Below are 19,489 nucleotides of genomic sequence, written 5' to 3'. Positions count from 1 at the left end.
CTAGAGAATGAAACAAACCAGTTGCCGTGGACCAAAACTCCTTCCTTCAGCACAGCGGAATCAATATCCAGTTTCAAAGCTAAGCTTTGCGCACACCTCTCAGTTCGGGGTAACAGCAAAAATTATTTTTTCAATAAGAAGTTCCGGAATGTTTCGAAATTCCGGAATGTTTCGAAATTCCGTAATGTTCCGAAATTCCGGAATGTTTCCAAATTCCGGAATGTTTCGAAATTCCGGAATTCCGGAACGTCTTGAAACTGTGTTCCGATTCCGGAATTGGAATTTCCGTTCCGAAAAATTCCGGAATTCCGGAATTAGGAACAGCCCTATTTGGAAGCCCCATTCCCAGTTTTTTTTTTCCTTTCAGGACATCACTCGACCCAGTACGGTTATGCGCCAACAACCTTCACTCCGTCCTCACAAGATCCCAGGACGACCAAAATCAAATCTACTTAAGCACTAGCAGATCAAAATAATTAAAAAGGAAATCCAGCCCATAATCTTCGCCAGGTCACAACAGAAAATCAGCCCAACTTTATCCAGAGCATCATATTCTACAATAACGTCATTCCGCTGCAGCAAATTCGTGATCTGGGCCATCATCCGCCGCAGGAGTTTTACAGGAAGGTGATGATCCTCTCCCCCCTCAAAAACCAGAGGCTATTGCATTTCCAAAGAACTGGGCAATGGGTCGCCACATTCCTGACCCTGAGTTTTTTTTTCTTTTTTTTTTCTTTTTTAAGTCCAGTTTTATAAATGTCTTCTTTTTCCCTAGCCCAGATTTATCTAGATTCAATTTTGGTATCTTGGTTCTGGTGAAATACAAGTCTTTCAATACAAAAATGCAAATACAGATTCTTAAACAAGTCTTCCTATGTCGACGAGATTTTACCTAAGATGTTGACATTATTAATGTAGTCGTCTAAGATGCTTAAATGCTTGAATAATCAGAAAACTACTGATTCTGATCATTACAGATTCTGAATGCTCTTTCATTCTGATATTTATAAATGGTATGATTGGAAAGTTTTAAGACAGAAGTCGCCACTGCTCAATGACGTTAGGTTTGCCTGCGGTAAATATATTCAGTCCATAGAACATCCTGCAAAACTCACCGCGATATATTTGTTCAATACAGAGTGGCAGTCTGGTGAGCAAAGATCTGTGGTCGGTGCTCGGCGGATTAGTGATTTTGTAAAATGAATGTAGAAATGGAACAAAACGTGTGTGTAAAACCGGGAAATCACCATTGGAGACACATGAACACTTAAAACAGCTTTCGAGGATAAATGCAGGGTTCCCACAAAAAAAGTGAAGATCAATTTCCCTAACATGAAATATTAAATTCTTTGCTTACAATTTCTTAATTTTAGCATTTAGTTTTCTTTTTGAACCTCTGATTTTACTTTCCTCTGCATTTTTGATTCGTTTCAGTTTAAGGTATTTATCATAGCGTCTCTGAGCTGAACGAACTGAGAGAAGCATTCTTCGATCAATAGGAACAGATTTCACACCTTCATAGTACATAACTGCATCATGCAAACCCTCCCCCCCTCCCTCTGTCCAACCAGAGAATCTTAGATTTGGTTTTCTACTGATATGGTTGGTCTTATTGACTGAGAACCCGCACTCCACTGAGGCATTGCTGTGGGATAAAATTTAATATATTTTCACAGCATGCCGCAAATCGGAATATTCTTGTTTCTTGGACATGACGTTTGCAAAGAAGTCATCTAAGCTGATGCTGCTCATCTTCTCTTCGTATTGTCTGAAGTCAACTGCAAGAGACCCTTGAATTTCAGTATAAAAGACAAACTATTGACATTTTGCTTTCTCAGGTACAGAATCAGATATTCTGTTATGCTCACGCAGAATTTGTAGGATACGTTTCGTTCTAGTCTGAGCAAATTCTGGATTGTTCTTTTGTAACCTTACAACGAGATTGTATATCTAATCCATAAATTACTTCCATTTTCTTGTAGTTATTTTGGATAACGGTGCTTAAACGTGCACGATTTGTTGAGAAGAAAAAGAAGAAATGTAGAATATGTTGTTGATTTTATATTGATAATCAAATAAGGAGAGTTGTTAAAAAGAATATAGCTATTTTGCTTAGTTGCTATAACAACAGAATAATAATTTTCATAAAAGTTTTAAGAATAAAAAGTTAATGGTGTTCTGCATTTGATGTCTGATTCTCAATGCATGCAATCAGTAGTTTATACAAGTATAGGTAAATAAAATTAAGATGTTTATCCGTGTTGACTTATATTGCAATTCGGACTGTGGGCATATATATAACGAAATATAAACGTCATTTATTGTTATAACCTGGAGTCTAAAGCTGACAGAGAACGTACCAGTTTGTACTTCAGAGGGCTCCTTTCCACAATCTTCTTGATTGTCCCCAGCAAAAAGTTTCGACAGTCAAGCCTGAAAACTAGTTATCTGATGCTTTCAGTTCTTTCAGTAGTTTTTCTGTCTTAAAACCAATGTCCACATATCTTATTTCTAGTAAATTTTCATTTGCAGTCAAATCCAAAGCAAGAAGCTTCACTGCACTGTCAGCAACTTTGATAATGCTTTGTTTGACACAAAGACTCATTAAATTCCTTAAGAGAGATAGAAGTTCTAAGTACAGGAAACAAACAAATGGCTCAAGACTCTGGAATTTCCTTTAAAATGGTTCACACTCTGCTGTGACAGTTTTGAATAAACCGAATTTATACTGCATGAACTGTCTTCCATATTTACGTTCCCTGATTTTTCAAAATGTGGGAGCGCTGTAAATGTCTGTGCCGGTTAACTGATTTTATCTGGTACACCATCTTCAAAGATGGCCACGATCACTCGATGATAATCGGTTCGGCCGGCCCATCATTTCAAAAAATAAAACAAAACAAAAAAATATCTTTGTGAAAGTTCGTTATTTAGTGCGTTCTGACTGTAGACTTTCAATTAGAGAGCTCATGAACTGAGTATAAGTTTCTATGTGGTTCAGTCAATTTTAAGATCTCAGCATGTATCAAGTGTCCACGAAATTAATTCCGAAATAAAGAACGCTCTTTAGAGTTACTGGAGTCGCACAGCTTTGCAAAGTTTGAAAAATTAATCATACAAATGCCTGGCATTTGTAAAGCTCTTGTCAAGGCTAAGGTTCTGCATTTCACTTCTGCACGCAAACATATTCAATAAATTTGAATCAGTGGAAACAGGACTAGATGTTTTAATTTCTTATATGTGCGATGATGTTTACTTTACAGAACAAGTCCAACAAACTGGGTTTTGTATGAATACACATATATATTAACTCTAGAAAATCAGTAATGTGCTCCGACTTTTGACAATGACTCTATATAAAACCTCTACCATCCTTTTGGCAACAAATGAATCTGATGAAAACTGCAGAATTAACTTAAATTCATTCTAAGATTTGTTAACAAAATTAATAATTTACTAATGGTAATTTATTTGCAATACATAGAAAACATCATAAAGGATATTACCTCCGATTTCAATCTTGAATTTGGTGAAGTTGAAGTCCTTGGTTTCGAAGAGCTTCTAATACTGCCGGGCACTGAAAACGAATAGAAAAAACTATTCATGTTTGGTTACTTGAGTAAAATGTAATGACTTCCTTTAAAAATAAATAAATAAAAAATAAAAGAAAAAAGAAATAAAGTATTACAATTAGTAACTAGATATAAAGCACACTCGTAACTGTACTTTCATTCATACTACACACATGTTTTTTTTCTTCTTCTTCTTTCTAGTCTAATGTCAATCTGAGTACAAATGAACATCCTACATGAAAACTTTATGACCTTCATATAACACTCGACTGAGCCTTTCATTTTCTCTCACATTATGTTTTTTTGTTTTTATATTTTCTACACTGACGACGCAGTTTAGATCGTAATCGCTCCTAGTTACTAATTGGAATCTTTATACATACTTTATATTTTCAGGAAACAAAACAAGACAATCTTCTGTGTGTCCTATATGAATCTCCTACATGTGTCCCGGGAATCGAACCCGGGACCGCTCGCACCGAAGGCGAGTGCATTAGCGACTACGCTACGCAGGGCCACACAAAGATAATAAATGCAGCACAGGACCGATTACTATCAAGAACATAATTAAGCAATATACATACTAGGAAGTACCAGCTATTATTTTACCCACCAACAGGTGTCGAATGCAATCTTCATTGTAGTGGTTCCACGTGTGATATAACTTACGCGAATGGTCCCACAGGAAAACCCTCCTATACAACTTATGATGGCAACAAGGTTACACGTGTAACTGTGAAAAACACCCTGTGCGACAAATCGGGTATTTAAGTGTCGTAGATATTGCCTAAATGAAGCCCACCGTTGGGGCAAAATGACCAACTCTAGATGTCACTACGAGTGCGATCTAAGTTCGTTGCTACGCTGGATAAAGCTTTGATTTATGTACTCGATTATGGTAAAATTCGTGCCATAATTCACACTTCGGCCGATCAAAAATCCCGTTTACAATTTATCGGTTATAGAAAGAGGTTATGATGAAAGATTTTTTTTTTTTTTTTTTTGCCAGGTACCTAAAACTGTACAATCAGTTCCGCATCCTATCAACAACACACTAATTTATACAGTATACTTGGCTTGTCTGCATGAAAATGCAATAGATCAAACCGTTCGTACCAATATAAGGTCTTATCTATCTATCTACACACACACACACACACACATATATATATATATATATATATATATATATATATATATATATATATATATATATATATATATATATATATATATATATATATATATATATATATATATATATATATTTATTTGAGAACATTCTGGTGAACTCACCAGATGCCAGCCCTATTGATTTCTGCAAATCTGGTTTCCTGATGGAAGCACTTTCCTCGTGTCGTGTCACCACTCTAGTGATATTGTAGAAGAACTCCAAAGAGCAATGACGAAAGATTCTCCTTTCTTTGCTTCGCAGAAGCTTCCTATAATGGAAGTTGTGGTGCTGGGCTTTTGTCAGGGCACACAGGGTCACGCTGAGACCAACAGATGGCGCTGTAGTTTTCTCTAAATAATTTAGAGTTCAAATTTGGACACACATTCTTGACTCAATCTTCTGCAGAAATACTTATATTTCAACCTACAATGGTTCATCGCCAGAAAGTACGATTGAAGTATAAAGAAAAAAGGATATTTCTTGGCACCAACCTACACAGTGTCTATATATATATATATATATATTTATCTTATACTGTGTAGACTTCCTATAACTAATTTCAAATCCCTTCCGAAAATACATGTACGGCGCATGCAGGGCTCATAGTGGTCTGGTCTCTTGTAAATAGTTGAAAAGTGACCAAAGGCACACGAAAAAGTGACCAAAATCTCATCATGCTCCTTTTTCCCTTGGTCAATTTTTCCATCACCTCTCTCTTTGTTGTTTTGTTTCATTTTTTCTTCTTTACTTCATTTTTTTGAGCTTCCTTCTTTCTTAGGTTTTCTAAGCATGCCTTGTAGTTACGGTAAGCACACTTAGCAGATTGAGCAAGTGGAACCAGTTCTGGCCTATTTCTGAATTTCTTCATCCCAGACATTATATTTAACTTAGCATTGAGAGTTCTCAAAGCCGTGAAATATTCAAATTCATCACCTACCCGTAAGAAGAACACAAGAAGCATAACACAAAACGAACATGATGAACCACACACACACACAACGTTGAGCGGAGCGTTAACTATTACGAGAAAAACTAAAAGACTATTATGATAGAAGAATAGACACAGAAGGGTTCTCAACCTCACCTTCAGAGCTTCGGCATCCACCAACCATCCACTGTGCTTTAGAAAGAATAAAAGCTGAAGTGAGAATAAAGCTGACTGTTTCACATGTGGCAGCCAGTACTGAAGCTTTCATTATCAGTACCAAGTTTTTGCCTTTTTCCATTTATTTTTATATTTTTCTTAGAAAACTACCAATGCAAAACATTAACGAAAAAATCACTTTACCTCCCAAAAAGTAACTTTTAGTGACAAATTAAAAAAAAAAAAAAAAAAAAGTAACTTTTAGTGACCAATTTGAAAAAACGTAACTTTTAGTTTAAAAAAAAAAAAAAAAAGTGACTCGCTATACGCCCTGCGCATGTAAGTCTTGTAACTCAAAGCTTAAAGATAAATTACTCTCTTACAGGACAATGATGATAAAGCAAATGCTACGTACCTGGCCTAAAGCCAATATTCCCGACCGCACGAGACTGAAGCATAGTTGATGGAGGACGCAGATTTCCTGGGCTATTTCCTGCAAATACAAATAATTATAATAATTAAAAGAACCTTTGCACTCACATAACACATGAAATCATTATTAGAACTTCGAAAATAAACTTAACGTGAATCTAGAAAGTTACGGTGTTATTCGCCTACGCATTAGTATATTACTATATAAAATATTTACCTTAAGTGCGTAGTAATTTTTCTTCTACATTTCCATATCTCTTTCGACTGATACCATCGTCGGGGAAACGTTAAACCGAAGAAACCTGTGATTTGCTAGCACATACCTAATATTTTTCCAAAATCACGTGTTCTGATCCTGTTCCCTTCTTCTCATGAACACTAACGTATCCTTTGTCGTCTTTAAATAGGCAATGTAAAAACTTAGCATAGACAATGATGAAACAACAATAATTATTACAGTTCATAAAAAAAACACCAACTGTTTATGTACATGTATTATCATAATCTGTGCTAAATTTTACAGACGTCTATTATAAGATTGGGCAGAGGATACGTTATTTTACATAAGAGAAATGAAATATAGGATTTGATAGTTTGGGATTAGCCTATTATAAATAACCTGTCGAATAACATTTGTGAAATATAAGTTACAAAGTAATTGATAACTACTGCGATCCGCAAGAAACGAGAGAACACGAGACGAGTCTTAAGGATTTCTCGTGTCATCTAGTGAAAATGAAGTCTTGTTTCGGAAATACCTCCCTACCTTGTCTCATAATTTTCTTCCGCACAATTTGAGCAAATTTCCTCTTGTTGCTACTTAACTGCACAAAAATAAACTATGTTAAATCACAGCCCGCACAGATATTTACCATTTTCTCAATATACTCTCTTCACAATGGGGTAAACTTCCCCCGTAATGTCCGAAACAGATCCGTCTTCGCTATCAACAATATTCATAAATAAACGGTAATTTCTAGCCTTTTCTTATTCTAGCACTCTCTACAACTATACTCACGAAATCTTCCCGGTAATGATCACGCCAAGTGAACTTTGCGGTGGACAAACGCCGTCTGCGTGGGTTTCCTCGGGATTCTCCCATTTCCTCCCACTTTCATCATTCCAGCATTTCATTCATTTCTCATCATCACCATCTCCTTTAGCCTAGCCGGCATTATCGTGAGACGTAAAACTCAAAAATTTCATTTCATTTTCTTCCCGGTAAATTCTGCGGTGAAAGTACACTTTGTGCAGAACATTCACAGGAACCGATTCCTCGGAACAGTTAAAAGATAAATTCCCAAAAACGATTCCATCGATCGGAGCAATTGAAAAATAAATTCTATTCCTCCAATGCTAACACTTCAAAACAATATTATCAACAGGAGGAGCAAGAGCATAAAGTGCACTCTTGCCGATTCTGCAAACATTCAATTATCATGGCAAGGATTAACGGAACTTATCCCGAAGTTTGCTAAATGGCATTAACATTCGTATTCTACTAATTTAACTATCTACAGTTCTGATAAAGGACACCATTTGGGGAGGGCAGGGGTACCCAATTTGGCCTATTTAACACATGCCTTTTTAATAAATTTATACCGATATACTAATAAGAAACGGCAAATTCTCTTGTCAGTGCACAATCTTCTGTCCCCTCCTCCTCAGGAAAATCTGAAATAGCGCTATCTGTGATCTTCGCACACCAAATTCATGGAACAATTCTCGGGAACCGTGCCAACTCCGCCAAATCATGCCAACTACGGAAGTACATATTTTATCCGAATAACTCGCAAATCTGCACTGAAAAAGTTTATTTAGGCAGTATATATAGCGCCATAAGAATGGATCTGTATCGGTGTAAAAACAAGACATTTGAATTCCAGGAATGCTGAAGTTCTTGATGTCTTACTGTTTAGGTACTGTACATCTGTTCCTTTGTCACACGGTAAAGAAGTTAAACCATACCATCGGGTATTATTTACTTTTTTCCCTAAATCACCTGGTTGTGGTCCTAGCTAACATGGTACTGATTACGGTTCATTATTTGTAACTGTGATGTAGTCATTGATTAGCTTAGGTTTAGTGAAGTTGCGGCTCCGGAGCCGTCGACGGAGTTGGGGAGATATGCCATCTCTCATTTCTACAACTTGTACTTCTATTCTATTGTTAAGACATAAAACAATTAGGTTACGTTAGATTAGATTAAGTTTTGTTTGGTTTACGATTATATAAACAATCCCGGTGGGGCTTAACGAGATTTAATCCTATTAATTTCTTTAAGAAATAAAGGCATCTTGAATTTTGCCCCAAAACTTTGACCGGAAAAAAATTCAACAATGTTAAGTTTGGACTACTTTTGTCACGTAAGTACAGAGAACTTATGTATCAATCTATATTCGGTAAAATATTACTCGTTGATTTCACTGAACTACGTCCACACAATTCATGCTAATTATTCACATTCTTTAGAATCTACAGCAATATTCAAAGTAGGTCGCAGAAATCTGCCGGTGTCATTCAAAATGATTTAACTAGATCATGTATTTCCTAGTTTCTTAAAACCGGCAACTTCTATTATTTTAAGTATTACAATACTAACCATAACGTATTCTAGATGCCATAATCAAGTTTTGTGTTTTATCTTAACTTCATTTTATAAGTACACTTTGCTGCACTACCTCCAGCACAATTCATTCAAGTTTCTCACGCTCTGTCTTCTACTGCAGTTTTTCACCTCTAGCTTGTAAGTAAACCTATTCAATACCAATCGAAAAAATGACGCAAAAAATGCAATAAACAATTATAAACTGTGTCCCGAGTATCTTAAACTTACAAAAAAAAAAAAAAAAAACTCAAATTCAATTATAGCTGCACGTCTCATATAGCCTCGATGCTGAGAAACGTTATACTTCACCTCTAACAACCAACAAATACAAGAAAACAGAAAATACATTTAAAGAATAGGTGACATTTTGTAATGAAGGAAATTAAGGACTTTTCTTCGTAACTGTTTACGTCAAAGCGATACCTGTGCTTTAGCTTGCGATAACATAGCAGCCACACTTTATTTTCACAAGTTTTGAGTTCCGGTACGCTCCTGAAAATTGACTGCGAATTTTTGCGAAAGCTGGTACGAATAAGGGAGATTAAATATCACCTCTTTGGAATTTTGCGTGGAATTCACATTCCGAATCCGATGTTATTCTCATCGCAAATGGAAAACAGCAGTGATTCTCTCTCTGCAAACGCATCATAGCAATTTTGACTGCGCAGGATTTGTGTAAGAAGTTAGGAACTATGGGCAAAGATAAACGATTTTTTTATTTTATTTTATTTTATTTATTTATTTTGGTGAAGATGAATGTAAAGTTTTATTGAATGGTCTTATACGTTATCAAGAAGTATTGCTTTGAACTTTCACGTCCAGTATCATACCTGCAGCAAACGAAGAAAAATGGGTAGGCTAATTAAAGAATGGCAGATGCAAGCAGTGTTTCTGAGGTAAGTATGCATTTTATTGTATTTAGTTGATAAAGAACTAGTAGTAAATAATGGGTCTTTATGCAGAGTCGTTCTGATGTGTGATTAGTGCAATACTAAAGCGTTCGACTAATACATGTTTTCTGCAGTAGTAAGGTCTTTAGTATGACGCTAATCATATGTCAAAACGACTCTGCATAAGGTCCAATGACGCTAATCATACGTCAAAACGACTCTGCATAAGGTCCAATACATTTATCATATATTAGTATTACATATTTCCGATACCACAAATGGAACTCAGTACCAGGTTTATCATATATTAGTATTACATATTACCCAGTACCAGTTCTTACAACGATCGTCTGAGTTTCTTAGAATTAACAGCCGTTACGCAAGCGGAATATCTTCACCAACTTGAACAATTCTTTTTCCTAAATCATTATATCGGTTCGAGTAAAATTCGATTCGACTTATTACATTAAAATTTTGACAAGTAATATAAAAAGCATCGTAGAAATGTAAATTTTTCCAAATTCGGCGAACTGTAGATTACATGCGCGACTGGAAGATTTGGTTAAACCTTTTTTTTTTTTTTTTTACTCCTTTTTAGTATCTCTAATTCGCAACTTTTCTGCGCGCTAAATGTGAACATTTATCCTCAGGCATCCGATTGTTTTGTTTTACCAATTTTCACTTTTCGAAAAGTACACATAAGAATTTTAATCAAGCCTAGTGTGTTGATTCAGTATTAGTTTTATTTTATTCTCTTATGTGATTCTTGTTCAGCGTTAATTTTGAGTTTACGAAAGGTCATTCTGTCTTTAAAACTACACATGAGAATAAGAGAATATTACTGAAAAAACCGCCTGAGGATTTATATATCATTTTTGATCAGCTATCAATTGATCATCCTTGGATACTGGTATACATTAAATTTCTCTTATGCTCACTTTCCAAGTGTTGATGTAGATTAAGAGGTAATGAACTCTGATTTGAAAAGCTAATCCTAATTCGTTTGTTCTTTCTATCTTGTTTTAGATATTTTCCTTCATCTTCATTTCCTTCCTTTTGTTTCACTGTACCGTTTACGCTTCAAATTTAACGGGTGAACGTTAGAAATTCAAATCAACTGTCCTGCTAGTGGCACAGACATTATTGAATAAGTTCACATAGCATTTCAACATATACTGAGTTATTTACAGGAAACGCCAATGAATCATAAATGAATTGTTAATATTGTCACACGATGAAAAATAAACATTTTATTCTTTAAGAGGGAAGTGATCCGACGCTGGAGACGTTATGAATCTCTTTAAGTGTATATTCCAGAGTAATAACAAATTTCTTTTGAATGAATCATTTATAGTATATTTTCATCATGTTGATGTGTCCCGTGAGTACGCCAAGGCGTTTTGCAGCGCAAGAAACTTGAGTGAAAAATACAGGTTTTTATGAAGTTGGTTGCTCAGTAATTAGGGGCACTTGGTCAACACGCACAAATACGTCTAACTGTGACAGGCAACCCTGCCAACTGGGTTGCTTAGGAAGAGTAGTAATGCTCAAAGGCGTGTTTCTAGGGTGCCGAACAGTACTGATACCATTTTTTTTTGGGGGGGGCATATGATAAATCGTATGAGTTATTGGAAAAAGTTTATTTCGCAAGCAGTTGGCAAAACTGACTGGAATATCTTCTTAGTGCTTGGGTGGCCCATCATAATTTTTATATATGTGAAAATACATATAATAAGCTTTCAAATAATAATAATAATAATAATAATAATAATAATAATAATAATAATAATAATAATAATAATAATAATAATAATAATAATAATAATAATAATAATAATAATAATCCATGGCGGGGATTTTGCGAAATAAAAATTTGAAGTTTACAAATTGGCGTTTTTTTTTCCTCAAAATGTTACCTTTCAAATGACTAAATTTTACAACTGCTTTACGGAAAGTTTTGAATTTTCCATGGTAAATAACTTCAAGACAATCTGAACTAAAAGAAAGAATTATGTTTCTGACATTAATAGGAACCGAAATATGATTTTTTTTTTTTAGTGTTCTTACAGAACGGGGGAAGCATCATGTCATCATCATCATCATCATAGGTATTCTGCCTTTATTGGCAGGTCACTTGCCGCAGCTAAGAAGCTTCCGTGCTCCACGGTCCTCCGCTAACCTCTTCGTCTTCACGTATGATCTTTCTGTTTTTATATCATCCATTAATTGTCAAACTAAAAAATGTGATAAATCTATATTCTTGAAACCAGTAACAGAGAGTGAAATAATCATCATAATAAAACAAATGAAAAATTCGAATTCGGCTGGGTCGGACGAATTATCTAACAATTTAGTAAAAAGTTGTTACAAATATTTAGTTAAACCATTATGTTATCTCTCAAATATTTCAATCGCCAAAGGAACCTTTCCTGATAAACTAAAGATTGCTAAAGTTAAACCTTTGCACAAAAAAGGTAAACTCAATGAAATAGAAAACTATAGACCGATATCATTGCTACCCATCATAGGTAAAATTCTGGAAAAAATAATGTTCAATCGGGTTATGGATTTCATTAATAAGTATTCTATTATATCCAACACACAACATGGTCTCTTGAAAGGTAAATCTACTGAGACAGCAATTTTTCATTTTCTAGAAAACTGCAGAAAGTTACTGGATGAGAAAAAATTATCTATATGAATATTTTTAGATCTAACAAAAGCCTTCGATTTAGTAAATCATCATATATTACTAGAAAAACTCAGTTGCTATGGTATTAGAGGCTTAGCAAATAAATGGTTTGAATCATACCTTAAAGATCGGAAACAAGTAACTGAAATCACAGGAATAGTTAAAAATAAAATTCAAAAATGTGTGTCAAGTGAAGAAATTATTAATCGTGGAGTACCACAAGGATCAATTCTAGGACCACTTCTCTTTCTTCTTTATATAAATGATCTTTCTGAAAGTGTTAATAGTTCATATGTGACTTTATATGCAGATGATACAAACATAATAGTTAGTGGGAAAGATGAATGTGAATTAGCTTCAAACTGCCAAACGGCAATGAACCAACTTTCAAGTTGGATGAATAAAAATGACCTAATCATTAATGTAAATAAAACATGTGCCTTAAATTTTAACAATGGTAAAAGTAATCAAGCCAATGCAATAATAAAAATAAATAATAAAACAGTTAAATATGTAGAAACTGCAACCTTTCTCGGAGTTAAAATATATAATAATTTCAACTGGGAACCACATATAGAATAGGTAAGAAGTAAGCTAAGCAAACTATGCTATTCTATTAGATGTGTAAGAGATAAGATTAATGTAAAAACAGCTAAGTGTATATATTACTCAAATTTTCATTCTGCAATAAAATATGGCTTGATGTTCTGGGGAAATGCACCTAAAAGTATTGCTATCTTTAGGCTACAGAAGAAAGTAGTAAGAATACTTGCAGGACTAAAATGGAACTCTTCTTGCAGAAATATTTTTAAGGAACTTAAAATAACGACTCTTCCCTCAATGTATTTGTTCGAAATATTAATGTATTTGAAATAACATAGTAGTGAATTTATTGTTAACAAAGACATTCACAGTTATAACACAAGAAGTAAAGACGACATTCACTTGCATGCACATAGGACAAATATATACAATAAATCAGTTACGCACAAAGGTACTCTATTATACAATCTACTTCCATCATGTACCGTAAAACGGGGCTACTTTGACAGGTTTTGGACTAGTTTAGATGTGTACACGGGACACTTTCTCCAAACAATGAATGATACTATTCTCATCATAACAATAGGTATCAAGGCTATCACATCCACTACTAAACCTAAGTCTCTACAAGTAAGTTTAGGCGGGAATAAATTAAGAAATACCGGTCAAAGTAGCCCCGGGGTGGGGTTACTTTGATATCTTATGTATTTGCTGAATAAGGTCAAAGTTACTCAACGTATGGAGTTATTTTGACATGGAATTTATGTAAAGTGTATAAAACACGGTTTTGGTCATGTGTAAGGTACGGTATACTGTATACTTGATAAGCACGAAATCTTTATTTTGTTGTGGTACATCATTATACACCACTATACAAGTTTTTTCTAAAGCTTTACTTTTAACATCTTTTACTTTGAACATCACGGTGCTTTACCTTACATTCTTACTTTATTTTTTACTCTACTTTACTTTTAACATAATTACATATGTACCGGTATGTTATCTTTACATGTAACAATGGAAAGAAACACCTTAGTCGTCAACATCACACTCGTAAAAAGCATACTGAGGATTTTTTGATCCACCATTACAAAACCCACACACCCATTTTTTGCACAGAACACATTGAATCCACTCTCTTCCACCCTTTCACAACACGTTGATATATATCGTCAGAGTGCGAATTAGATTATTCATTTTTGGGGGGAATAAATAGTGGCGGATCTAGAAGTCCTTATATTATATATTGAGGGACAGGAAGGATATTGAGAGGGGGTAGAAATACAATGGGAGAAATCTCTCATCCCCTCCGGCAATTCGCACCGTGGACAATATATCAGCCTTTATCTATGAAAGTATATGCAACAATTCTCACAGGAAGCACGAATTGCTCATGTCAAAGTAGCCCCACTCTATGTCAAAGTAACCCTAAATGTCAAAGTAGCCCCGTTTTACGGTATAAAAAATCAGGTCTCTGTCAATAGCTTTAGATCCAAACTTAAAAGGTACTTTATAGAACATTGCTTTTACTCGGTTGAAGAATATGTAGAAAATAATTCGTATACGTAAAATTAAATGTATAGTAAGTAAATTAGTGAAACCATAAGAATCTATATGTAATAATAGTATATGTATGTTTATTAATACTGGTATATATATAAATGACATGCCCAATTTCGTTGTATGACGATGAACGGATGCAATAAATTATGATTATGATAGTCTCCTTCGCCCCCTCCCTCTTTCCCGCCACCCATACCCTCTAGAACATCCTTCATGATCCTATTTCTTCTTAGGCAATGTCCCAACCAGAAGCATTTTATGAGTCTTTTTCTCAACTCCTTATTCAAGGTCCCACAAAACAGACTTTTCTTCCTCCTAAAGGCTTCTTTCGCCATTCCTATCCTTGCTTTTAATTCACGTTCGCATTTCATGTCATTACTAAGAAGCCCAGATATCGAAAATTATTCACTTGTTCTATTTTCTCCCCTCCCACTTTTATATTTGACGCAGACCCCTTCGTTCCAATCACCAATCACCTTTTGCTTTCTAACATTTATTTTCATCCCATATTTTTCAAAGCCGTTCCTAATTTTTTCTTATCTTTTTTTTTCTAACATTTTAATGTGGCGACTGTTAAAAATGGATTTTCTTCCCATTTTCGAAATGTAATAACTTCTGAATCGCTGATGTTATTGCAATAACATTTACGTACTTGCAATCGGCATAAAAAGTTTTATAACACTATCAAGTGACCCAGACACAAAATGCTTGGCTCACACAATATATAGAATGTATGACCCAAAACCTTACCGTTCTAAAACGGACAGGAGAGTGGAACACACATATTGATACACTTGAATGAAACTGATAAAAACTAGTACGAAAAGGCATAAGCAAACTTTTTGTTCCCCTAGCGTGAAAACACATTAACATTTCATTAAATTTCTTCAATTACGGATTGTGTCGGTGCGTATTCTTCCTACGAACATATTTTTAAAGTTTACTCCTATTCACAATATATATGAGGATGTTAAGACAAATTGCATTCAAATTATGCTAAATATTGTATATTCAAAAATACACTAGGGGGCTCACATGAGCTTTGGGGGGCCTGGGCCCCCTCAGGATCGGCGCCCTTGGGGGACAATGTATTTTGATTCAGTGTTAAGGTTTAGATATCAGCTCGATGGAAAAATAAAGCGTTAAAGCAACCAGACCAAACTAGTCTTTGACAATAACAGCGTGTTACGAAAATACATTATCAAAATAGTGTTGGTGCTACTGAAATGTCCTACTGACGTATTTTCAAATGTGAAGAAAAAACTGAGTTCAGTAGTCTCATGCTATACAGGTTCATTTTGTCATGTCTTAACCAACGAATTGAATTCCATGACAAGAGACGTTTGTAGTCTGTGATGTGAAGAAGCAGTGAACACATGTTGCACTATTCGGTCATCAGGGAAGTTACTTCCCCGACGAAAAGTGACCGAAATACCGCAAGATGTTATTATTGGTGGAAGAAATGTCAGAGAATATGGAAGGTGGAGAAGGGTTTTATACTGCAGATCATGGACACACTGCCCCTTCTTTGAGGGCATGCATTGAGGGCGCCAGCTATGAACAATGTAAGTGTGCTTTGAAGTGAAATTATGAACACTGTGCCTACAGTCAATGATTCCTGGTTGCATGTGACAAGTTTGCAGTGCACTTCGTGGAATTCAATTGCAACGATCCGCAATGGTCGTTTCATTTTGAATGAGAAAGATGCTATCATAGATTACGATAGTAGCAACAAAACCTTCTGCAGTTGGAGGGATGGTTATAGAATCTATCCTTGATGTCGATCACCATCCAAAAACTGTCCTGTCCCTTTACGATTTTCGTAACAGGTCCATGTTCATCAGAAGGACAAAGAGGCTGGAAACATTTTGTTATTCCGTACACGCAAGAATTTCACACCTTTAGACGGTGGTTCTTGTTAGCTGGTATCGACTCATGTAGCAGTGTCGTGCCGTGGAAAATCAGCGTCCGGGACGAGGATATACGGCGGCGCCCCCGTACATAATTTCCCCTATTTTCTTTTAAACTTTTCCTCCCGAATTTTGCGCCCCCGTACTTAGGCGCCCTGGGCCGTCACCCGCTCACGGCACGGTACTGCCATATGGTAACCATAAGTTCTACTTTTGCATCTTATCTGTTGTACAAATGTCAAACAAATGTCATAGCGTATGCCAACTTCGTCTTCAATAGCGCGAATCTTTTTTTCGAAAATCCCGTTTCTATTGTTCCTTAAAATTTCAAGCGGGATATAGGAGAATACGCGGAGAGAGAGGAATGAGTTCATTGATTGTGTTTATCACAACATTGGGGAGGCCTTTGTCTACAGTACCTGCTCCACAAACTGATCATCACGCTGTGAGTTAGCGGCGAACCTTCGTTTTCAGTGTTATGTCACTGTCACTAGCTTGAAATTTTATACATGAACGGCGTATGGTGCGTTTATTCACTACTCAAATCCACTCTTGAGATTTTTCTTTGGCTAGATGTGCGCAATGTCCCTCTTTGAACTCCTAAAGGAAAATCACTCGCAATGATACATTTTTACATTACCCCCATCCCGTGTTCCGTAACCAGTGTGCTCCATCGAGGTGAAAAGTGTGACGCGAACTTTCACCTATTGTAAGAAATTGCTGTGTTTTTATTATTACTAATAGTTTATCCCGTTTCACATACTTGTACAGTACTTTATTTTCTGTAACATTTTCATCGATTGTTGGAAACAAATATAAAATAAAAACCTTCATAAGTGTTGCAGTATCTATTTCGGAAAAGTACAGGAAACCAATTAAGGCACTTGGAAACAGGCCCGTATCCAAGGGGGGTCAAGGGGGCCGGGCCCCCCTAAAATTTTCACGGTAGGCTTTCAAATGAACTATATGGTGATGAAATATAATATGGTTCGATCGCCCCCCCCCCTAACCTCTACCGCCCTGCCCCCTAAATTTTTGGGCTGGCTACCAGCCTAATTGGAAATGTGATGGTTGAACATTTACCTCTGAAGAGAGGGGTCTCTATAGAGATTGTGATGGATAATATTGTGTCCGTTGGTTTTCTCTCAGTTCTCCAGTTCCTACCTATATTTTTATTCCACCAATTATTTAATAATCATTGGCTTACATTAATCATCGATCTCGTTTAGGCTAACGAGCATAAGCGTTAGACGTAAAATTAGCAATTTCACTTGGAGTTTCATTTTAAAATAAGAAGAAAAAAAAAAGATCCTGTAAGGAAAGAACACTGAGGGAGGAAACATAATCCACATTTTTTTTTTTTTACTGTATTGGAATATCTGAATTTTTATAAATTGTGAGTTAACACAAAACATAATTATAACATTAGACAAAAAATTCTATAACTAGTGAACTGAATAAGTTGGCGCCAATTATTGATCTCCGTGTTTTCCAGAAGAAATCAAAGAATGTGTCTAGTGTGGGTGTGTATTGAGAAATACAGTATCCCAAATTGTGAAATTTGAGTTGGCTCTGAGAAAAGTAAATATTCTTCCGCACCGGCGTGTATAGAGTAGTGTCTTCTATCGACATCGGTTGCAAATTCTCGAGGTACCTTGCGATTTCGTTCGTTTTGGTGTCCAAACAGCTAACTTTAAATTGCATTTCCTCAATATCAAGTTTTTGGACTTACCGCACTACACACACACATCCGAGATAAATGTATATCAGTGATGGAGATTGAATCATAGTGCATGTTGCATGTGTGTAAGTTAATTTGATTAACTCTTTTGAATTCTAACGAACTTATATTACATTTCTCTATTTTGTATTTTCAAAGAAAATTTTTCGTTGTGCTAATTAACCACTTATATGTCAAATACAGAATTCTATTGAAAATAACATCATCTTGGACAAATTTTATATATCAGAGTGGTGACAAAAACTACGGGAAGGAATTCTCTGACTTTTCTCAGTTTTCCAGAACATTCATTTAAAAAAATTTTTTTCCTGATATGTAATTACCCACACAGACTTTCCCATGTTGATGGATAGACAAGACCTCGAACACATGACAACGATAATACATAAGTAATGTATTTTTTTCCCTTAGAACAATAAATAACGTAAAAACGAATACAACATACTATTTTATTATGAAATTACAGACATTTATCTAATAAAAATTTCTGCATAAAGCAAGAGATTAAACGATCTTTCCTGAAACTTGGATCTGTAACTTTAGTCACATATAAAACGAAGAAGTCAGTGAGAGAGTCAACAAAAAAGGACAAGTGTACGTACATAAAACCGGTTCCAGTATATTAATTACATATCCCCCTCCAAAATCAACGGTATTTAATTCATTTTATTTCTCCAAACGCTTTATTTCCTTATCAATACTGTGCACAGCTTCCATCATTTTAGTATCTTAGCTTCAAGCTCGTTCAGACTGATCATTATTTTCCTATCTTTGTCACCTAGTACTTTACGAATCCATGATAAAGAATTACCTAAGAACCAGGAAGAACAGAACCTGGTCTTGCAATACTTGGGAACTGACATGCCTATTATCTGCACAGGAACACTGGATACAACGAACAACACAACTGTAACATTTCTTCACTTTCGATTCTTCCTTTGCAACTTGAACCACCACCCTTCTCCCTTACTTCCCACCGCCTTTCTATACAATATGCTATCGTAAATAAACGTTTGTTGATGATCGTATAAAATATTTTTCTTTCATCACGTAAGCCGCATCAATCCACTGCATCAAATCAAATTGTCTTTGTTACTTCTTTTCCTTTTTGGGATACGGAGAGTTCCCGTATTTAGTCTACGCGTTTAAACTAATGCTTTAGTGTGAAATATAAATCGCTCCTTCTCGAGAGAAGTGACACAAGTCAAAAAACCTAAGGATACAACTTCGTATCCCTCGCGACAAAAATGACATAACTCGTAACTTGTTTTAAAGTTATT

General features: G+C 35.4%; 1 protein-coding gene across 2 annotated transcripts in view; it reads right to left on the bottom strand.

Annotated features, from left to right (window-relative positions):
- The window catches only part of LOC145680539 (uncharacterized), a 51,970-nt gene extending 42,952 nt beyond the window's left edge, over window positions 1–9,018 (bottom strand). For both annotated transcript variants that reach the window (XM_081751157.1, XM_081751158.1), the window contains exons 1-3: window positions 8,865–9,018; window positions 6,246–6,323; window positions 3,507–3,577 (exon numbers count right to left, since the gene is read on the bottom strand). In XM_081751157.1, the coding sequence (XP_081607283.1) occupies window positions 3,507–3,577; window positions 6,246–6,323; window positions 8,865–8,886 (171 nt within the window). In that variant the 5' untranslated portion in view covers window positions 8,887–9,018. The remainder of the gene's footprint in view (window positions 1–3,506; window positions 3,578–6,245; window positions 6,324–8,864) is intronic.
- Window positions 9,019–19,489: the final 10,471 nt, after the last annotated feature.

The sequence above is a fragment of the Thermobia domestica genome, chromosome 3 (assembly GCF_964235325.1).
Source record: "Thermobia domestica chromosome 3, izTheDome1.hap1.1, whole genome shotgun sequence".
Lineage (NCBI taxonomy): Eukaryota > Metazoa > Arthropoda > Insecta > Zygentoma > Lepismatidae > Thermobia > Thermobia domestica.
The sequence above is the reverse complement of the archived record's forward strand: the minus strand, read 5'-3'. Positions and strand labels throughout refer to the sequence as shown.